At 37.0% G+C, this 8,770-nt stretch overlaps 2 protein-coding genes across 2 annotated transcripts; one reads left to right on the top strand and one right to left on the bottom strand.

Moving 5' to 3' along the window:
- Positions 1-213: 213 nt before the first annotated feature.
- Positions 214-1,167, top strand: LOC149209919 (uncharacterized). The gene has a single exon (XM_089398805.1). It carries the CDS (start codon positions 214-216, stop codon positions 1,165-1,167), a length of 954 nt encoding a protein of 317 aa, XP_089254931.1.
- A 4,244-nt stretch (positions 1,168-5,411) lies between these two features.
- On the bottom strand, positions 5,412-6,191 carry LOC149209918 (F-box/kelch-repeat protein At5g15710-like). Its single transcript, XM_089398804.1, has one exon. It carries the CDS (start codon positions 6,189-6,191, stop codon positions 5,412-5,414), a length of 780 nt encoding a protein of 259 aa, XP_089254930.1.
- Between the last annotated feature and the right edge of the window lie 2,579 nt (positions 6,192-8,770).

Below are 8,770 nucleotides of genomic sequence, written 5' to 3'. Positions count from 1 at the left end.
AATGAACATTAGGGGTCTTGGAGCAGACCCAAAATTTTTAGCTCTAAAAGAACTATTCAGATCCTCTAATTCTAAAATCATTCTCATTCAAGAGACAATGCACGGGTGTTAGGACTCCATTGCATACTTTAGAAGCATGCTCCCCGCTTGGCATATGGCAATGATGAATGCTTCTGGTCTTTCCGGCGGGCTTGCGGTTTTGTGGGATTCGGCATGGATCTCGGCTATGGCTTTCAAATGTTTCGCAGGTATTCTACTTCTTGCCTATATAAGAGGTTCTACTGGGCTTTTCACATCTTAAATATCTATGCCCCATATAAAGTACGTTTTACTTTCTGGGAACATTTTCTGTCTTTTGAATTCCTGGACATTGACTCTCTGTTGATTGGAGGGGATCTAAATTCCACTTTATCTAATGACGAGATTTGGGGTAGGGGAAGGAAAAATGACAACGTGGGTAGTATGATCTGTGATGTTATCCTTCAGCAAAATTTTGTCGAAGTTTATCCTATGAGAATGGGTCCTACATGGGATAACGGGAGATCTAATGAAGCATATTTTGCAAAGAGACTTGATCGTTTCCTCATTCATGACAGATTGATTGACCACTTGGGGACCCCCTCTGTCAAGATTATTTCGAGCTACATATCTGATCACAAAACTATCTCCATCCAATGGAATCTGATGGGTCTTACGAAAGGTTATCCTTTCAAATTCAATAGAGTCTGGCTGGAAGATGAGCAGTTTAATAATCTCATTCGGGAACAATGGAAAACTTCTTCCTCTGAAGATCCTCCTGGGCATTTCAAATCATTTTTGGATCGCTTATCTGACCTTAGAACATGTGTTAAAAATTGGCAACGGGATAAGGTTATCTCTAATAGACAAGCTCTTAAGAAGATTAATGATGATCTAGAAAGATTATCTGTTGATCTTATTTCAAATAATGTGTCTCTGGAATTGAGAGCCCATATCAGAAATCTAGAAAAAGAAAACCAAAGACTTCTTGCTATTGAAGAGGCTTCTTGGAAACTAAAGAGCAGAGCCACATGGCTTAAAGAAGGAGATCGAAATACTAAATTTTTTCATCGATATGCAAATGGTAGGTGGGAATCTAATTCTATATGGCAAATAAAAAATGAGATGGGGTACTCGGTGGTGACTTAAGAAGATATCTCTAAGGAGGTGGTAAAATACGTTCAGGAAGTCTATAGTAGTCACGAGGGCAGTGATATTAATGACATTATTTGGGGAATTGAACCCTACCCTGTAATGTTCAATGAGGAGTAGAATGATCTTCTTTTTGCACAGGTCTCTGAGGATGAACTTTTTTCTGTCATGAAATCCTTTCAAAAGGACAAAAGTCCATGTTCGGATGGTTGGACTATATATTTTTTCATTCACTTTTTTGATTTGCTGAAAAATGATCTTCTGAACATGGTGGAGGAATTTAGGACAAAGGGCTCTATTAACCATTTAATTTATTCCACCTATATTTCCTTAATCCCTAAAAAGAAGAAATCCACACCTTCATGGACTTTCGTCCCATCTCACTTTGTAATACACTTTACAAGATCATCTCCAAACTCATCGCGGACAGGATGAGACATACATTATCTTCCCATTTTTCCCTGAAGCAGCATGGCTTTCTAAAGGGTAGGAATATTACTGAGGCTATCGCCATTGCGCAAGAATGCCTTCACTCTATGCACATTAGGAAATCCGAAGCTTCTTTATTAAAAATTTATCTAAAGAAAGCATACGACTGTATAGATTGGGGTTTCCTTAAATGTCTTCTCTACAAAATTGGTTTAAACAAAAATTGTACAAGTTGGATAATGGCATGCGTTGTTGATGTAAATTATGTTGTCCTTGTAAATGGTATCCCATCCTCCTATTTCCCTACCGCCAGAGGTTTGAGGCAGGGATGCTCACTATCCCCTCTTCTTTTCACATTGGTCATGGATACCCTTAGTCTACACATTCAAAAAGTCGTAAAGGAAAAAGTGATGCCATCCTTTGAAGATCTGCAGGGGTATTTCCTTTTCTCATAACTTGTTCGTTGATGACATTCTTCTATCGGCAATGCTATGTCATGCTTTGTGGATCTTTTTGCACGACATATTGCGCATGTTTCAGAAAGTCGCTGGGCTCTATATAAATGTTGACAAATCATCTTTCTACTTGGAGGATGTTAATGTGGAGCTTGTTGCTTTCTTGACAAACCTTTTCAACATAAAAGCGATTCCACTGTGCGTGGGCCTGAAATATCTAGGCTTTAAATTAAAACCTGTGGGATACTCTTCTTCCGATTGGATGTGGATTCTTGATAGGTATTTCAAGAGAATTGCGGGCTAGGAATTTAAATGCCTATCATTGGCTGGGCGAGCGATATTAATGCAAACAGTTCTGGTTCAACTTATGGTTTATTGGGCTCATCTCTTTTATATACCTACTATCATAATAAGCAAATTAAACAGAATAAATGCTAATTTCATTTGGGGGGGAAATCAAGAGCATAGAAGATTTCACCTTACAAAGCTTTCTCACTTGACTCGGCCAAAAAAATTGGGTGGCTGGGGCATCATGAACCTTCATTTATTCCGAAATGCACTTCTCTGCAAATCCTTATGGATAGGAGTTATGGGGGATAGTCTATGGAGCAAAGCCATCAAGGCCAAATATATGGAAAGCAGAGAATTAACCTTCTGGTATAGACAAGGATCAATTGGAACTCCACATGGATTAGCTATTTGGAGAAGTTTCCGGAAAATTGAGCATTTTTTTCTAAAAAACCTGGCATGGAGCTTTCAATCTGGGAAAAATATTATTATAGGACTCGATCCGATTGCAGGAGGTGAAGAGGAAGCTTCTATTTCTCAGCAGTTATTTCAGGCACTTCAGCGAAAAGGGATTTTCTTTTGGGACCAAGTCATTGAGAGAAGGATGGGACCTATTCCTATATGGAAATCGGCGATTTTGCTAAATCTTAATGATGACATGGATTTGCAATGGAGCCAGATTTTATGGTTTATGAGGAACAGGGGCTTACACAGAGCAGAGGAAGAGGATAAGCTAATCTGGAAGGGTGCCAAGGGGAGGTCTATGGTTATTGTCAAGGATATATATTTTCAACTACATTTGGTCAATTTTGACCTTCACTTTCTCTTAACCTTCTGAAAAGCGGGCTGCCCCACAAAGATTATTATGTTTGCTTGGCTAGTTTTCCACAATAAGAATCTTACATGGGATAACCTTCAAAAAAGGAATTGGAGTGGACCAACAATCTGTCCATTATGCAAATCGAATAAGGAAAGCAACTACCACATTTTCTTAATCTGTCCATTTTCCCTGTGGATATGGAGGAGTCTTGATGATCATTTGGGTACTAATAGGATTTTCTTTTCCTCTATTAAAGAAGCTTTTCAATGGTGGAGTAAGATAAAAGAAGACTGGAGGACTATTCCACTGATTACCATTTGGGAGATATGGAAATGGCGGAATAGGGTCCTCTTTAATAACAACAAAGATAATTATTTTTGAGCTCATTTTATCCCAGTATTATATATGTTATTCCCCCAATATCCATCACAGAGTTACTAAGCCTCAAAATAATAAATCTATTGATCCCACAATTGTTCCTCGTGCCTACTTTGATGGGGCGGCTCTGTATGGATATTGTGGTTGTGGGGTCTATATTATTCCAGGGGAGGACCAGCATATAGATATTTTTTGGCATGGTGGGAAAGGGACGAACAACAAAGTGGAGGCAATGGCATTGGTTGGGTTATTAAAGTTTTGTGATTTTTTAAACATTCAGGCGCTGCATATTGTCGAGGACTCTAAGGTTATTATAAATCATGTAAAGTCTGTCCACATCATAAATAATATAAATCTATCGGGATGGCTGAGCGGAATAGATTCCATCTGTAAATCTCTTGAATGGACTATTCCATTCACCATATTGATAGAACAAAAAAACAATATGGCAGATGCCCCCTCAAAGAAAGGACTTTCTTCCCCAAATGAATTCTGGAAAGTGAGCGTAACAGTGGGCGATATCCAGCACCAAATTCGGGGCTTCATAATGCCGGGTACTTAATCTAACTATCAACCTTCTCCATCATAGGTATGCATCAATGTACCCGGGTTTTATATTTTCTTCTTCAGCCCATTATTTTGAGGTATACTCATTCAGCATTACAATTCAGTGTTGTCATTCAAAAATCTTCATATTTCTGCTATATCTAGTTCTGTAATCTGCAGATGATATTTTCCTATCCTTGGCTTGCATGCCATATCTGATACCATTTTAATGATCTGAACATGCTATCTCTCTAAATTTTGGTCAGCTCGCCATATCAGGGTACAATATATGATTATCATAGATGTATGTTGATGTATTATCATAAATTATCTTTGAATATAATATAGCTTTTTTCATTCGGATAAAAACAATGAATATAATCTTGATTATATAAACAAGTTATCAATGGATTTTTCAGAAACAAAAATTTGAGTCATAAAAAACCCTATAATTTCACAAAACTAAACCTGTTTGCCCATGGCCTCAAAATAAGCCAACAAAACGTATATATGATCTTATTGTGTCTCACTGTTTTAAGCGAGCTCTACGAGGATGCCACTCGTTACTTCCCTCGTGTTAAAATCTCTACACATTCACCTCCCACAAGCAGAATGCCTTAATAATGCTATTCAATTATCAAAATGAAAAAATAATTTCACCTAAAGTTATAAGTTTACACTAGAGAATTGATACAAACGAGATAAGAACCTCCCAATTAAATAGATCACTGCAAAACTGATTTTAGTCTCTCCTACAAAAATGGCACACAGCTGTGTCGATTCAAGCAGTGTTGATAATGAATATTGATATATGAGATCAGAAGTCAAATAACGTTTCAACAAAAAGACGCATTCATAGCAGTTCTAGATACCCTCCAAACACAAGTTTAGAGAATTTAAAAAACAATAAAATCTACCATTGTTCTCCACACCCATAAAAATTATCTGAATGAGGTTCGGATGTAAGACACAAAAGCAATAATGAGACTGAAATAAGTAGCCCTGTGTATACTAGGGCTAGAAAATATTGTTTACTTGGAAGGTACGCACTGAAATATGAGAACCAACATAATCTAAGAAATCAGGTATTTGTCCAAACTCTATCTTCTGCAATTTATTTGCTTCCTCGCTCCAAACCGCAAAAACATTCGTCACGGACAGAAAGACTAATGCGCAACCACTGTGATTCACTGTCATGTCCATGCAAAACATCAGGTTCCTCAATTCATGCTCAACATCCACTGGTTAAAATGGAGCCCATTTCTCTCCTTCTACTTCATCTATACTGAGTTCCCATAAAGAAATGTGACCCGTACAAACTAATACTATATGCCCTTTGCATGAAGTCTTCGGGGGAGGATGCCAACTCTTATGTTCGGTGGCCCCTTGATTACCTTCCATTGCTTCTGTTCTCCACCGAATGCGACTATGCTCAAGCAATCCCTGTCATGTAATTCATTTAACCAATAATATCTCCCATTCGAATGTATGCCTTCCCCTTGAGGTCGAACTAGATTGCCCACAGTTGTTTCTAATTGAGTCCACTTATTAGTTTCGGAATCATACATCTCTACCACCATAAAATTTTGTGAAGTAGAATTCCTTCCCATGATAAGGGTACAACGTGCCGTGCGTGTATCAAAAGCTAGATTAATGAAATCCCACGCTGTATCTACAAAACGTTGTGGAAGTTCTATCCAGGTTTGGATGACAGGATTGCATATGAAAATTTCATCTTTTCCACTCCAACAACGAAGTTTGTTCTTGCAACCTGCCACCACAACAACAAGGCTCGGAAGAAAATCCAAAGACAGACACCGAAATTTGTAGCCACTTTCTATACCACTCCATAGGTTTTTGACGTACAATGGCTGAGACGAATGAAGGGATGTTAACTGTTTCCTTCCCGGAACAATGAGAAATGCCTCACTAGAAGAAACCGCTGAGGTGGCCACCAACTCTCTGAACTTCGCGGATTGAAACATTTCCTTCCAACTTTTGCAAACTGCGCGAAACCTCACAATGCTTTCCATAGGCAGTCTTGCCAAAACCACCATTAACAGGTTTTGGGTTAATCTCTTCCATATCTCCTCGTTCATTTCCATCGTGCTTTTCAGTGTTGAAGATAATGCTTAAAATAAAGCTATGTAATCGCGACAAATTAGCTATAGCAAATTTTGTGTTCTGAGTTATTAGGGCACCAAATTTATAGATGAAGTCAGTGATTATTCAGCCAATTATTAAGGACAATGGACTAGTCAGATAATGGATAATAAAATTAGAAATATGTGGGCTATATAATAATGTATTCATATCTTCTACGAGGATATGAGATTCCAATGAGAGTTCACTTCATGGATTGAGAATCAGAGTTTTCTTATTTTTTGTTCATTAGTTTTGTTTATGTTTTCATATGCATGCTCTTGATAGATTTAACATGGTATCAGAGCTAAGTTAGGAGAGTTGATTTATATGTAAAGTGTGTGTTGTTGACAAGAGGTTTCAAAAGTTCGTGAAAGCCATTTGCAAGAGTTTTCATAATTTTTTGAAGCCTGTGCAGAATCAAGTTATTGGTTGGAGTGCTCAGCAGTTAGCAGCGATGACCAACAATATGAATATTCCTCAACCACAAATACCAATGTTTAAATGTGAGAACTTTGGTTTTTGGAGCATTAAGATGAAAACATTGTTTCTCTCACAAGATTTGTGGGATTTCGTAGAGAATGGATATATAGAATGCTCACACACTTCCCCGTTGGACTCAAAACCAAAGAAACCACCTAAAGGAAAATCGTAAGAAAGATTCAAAGGCTCTCTTCCTAATCCAGCAAGCAGTGTATGATTCTATATTTCCCAGACTAGTTGCAGTAATGAAATCAAAGGAGGCATGGGATGCTTTGCAGCAAGCATATCAAGGAAATGATAATGTAAAAATTGTTAAGTTGCAGTCATTAAGAAGAGAATTTGAAACCATGTGCATGCAAAACTCTGAATTTATTTAGAATTTTCTCACTAGAGTTATGGGTATAGTGAATGAAATTAGGTCATATGGAGAAGATTTAAAAGATCGATAAATTGTAGAGAATATTTTAAGAAGTTTGCCTGCAAAATTTGATGGGGTTGTTGTTGCTATTAAGGAGTGTAAGGATCTGACTCAGTTGTCTGTGAATGAGCTAATGGGGTCTCTTCAATCTCATGAGCAAAGAATCAATAGATTTTCTGAAAAATCTATTGAGCAAGATTTTCAAGCAAGAAGAAATATTTTCAAAAACAAAAGTGGTTCCTCTCATGAGGAAAGCCAAAACATTTTTGGCTGAAGAAGAGGAAGAGGACAAACATACAGAGGAGGTAGAGGTCGAGGAAGATTTTTTTCTGCATACAACAAAAAAAGAGGTAATGATGACAATGATGAAAGTAAAAGATTTAATAAATCTCAAGTTCAATGTTTTTATTGTAAGAAAGAAATTGTTGGAAAAAACAAACACAAGTTAATTTTTTTGAAGAAAAAGAAGAGGTTGGCACTTTATTCTTGGCTTCTAATTCAACTAATAATGTTTCCAAAAAGGTGTGGCTTGTGGATAGTGGTTGCAACAATCACATGATAGGAAACAAAGATGGCTTTGTAGAGATAGATGAATCTACAAAATCTGATGTACTATTAGGAGATGACAAGCTAGTTGAAGCTAAAGGTAAGGGAACAATTGTTGTGAAGACAAAACAAGGAAAACTAAAGCACATTAATGATGTTTTATATGTTCTTGGTCTAGCACGTAATTTCTTGAGTGTGGGGCAACTCCTTGAAAATGGATATTTAATTGTTTTGGAGGACAAGCAATGCATAATCTATGATAAAAATGATCACAATAAAATTATTGCTAGGACTAATACGCTGCAAAACAGAATTTTTGCTTTCAATCTCCCTTGTGAAGCAAGTACAACATTAAATAGTTCCTGGCTATGGCACATAAGGTATGGACATTTGAATATGAAAGGCTTGAAATTGTTATATAACAAGCAAATGGTCAAAGGGTTACCACTTATTGGATCTACTGATAATGTCTGTGAAGAGTGTATTCTTGGTAAGCAACATAGAGATTCATTTCCAGTAGGAAAATCATGGAAAGCAAGTAAACCATTGGAAATAGTGCATGCAGATATATGTGGTCCTATGAAAACCTTGTCTCTCAACAAAAATAAGTATTTCATTATTTTTGTGGATGATTTTAGTAGAAGAACATAGGTATATTTCATTAAAGAAAAATCTGATGCATTTGTCATATTTCAACAATTTAAAGCTCTTGTGGAAAAGCAAAGTGGTTATTGTCTAAAAACATTCTGCACAGATAGAGGGGGAGAATTCACTTCTAATAAATTTGATTCTCATTGTAAAATTAGTGGAATTCAAAGGCAATTGACCGCTAATTATACTCCTCAACAGAATGGCATTGCTGAACATAAGAATAGAAAAATTGTTGAGATCACTAGGAGCATGATGAAAGGTAAAAACCTTCCAAACATTTTTTGGGCTGAAGCTGTAGCTACATCTGTTTATTTGCTTAGTAGATGCCCAACAAGAAGTGTGCAAAATATTACCCCTTATGAAGCATGGTGTGGAAGAAAACCCAATATTTCTCATTTAAGAATCTTTGGTTGCATTGCCTATGCTCATGTTCCCGCTGAAAAG

This window comes from Pinus tabuliformis, chromosome 1_2, assembly GCF_031772625.1.
Source record: "Pinus tabuliformis cultivar Carrire ecotype Pingquan chromosome 1_2, CPIR1, whole genome shotgun sequence".
Classification (NCBI taxonomy): domain Eukaryota; kingdom Viridiplantae; phylum Streptophyta; class Pinopsida; order Pinales; family Pinaceae; genus Pinus; species Pinus tabuliformis.
Note: the sequence above shows the minus strand (reverse complement) of the source record. Positions and strands in the feature narration are given on the sequence as shown.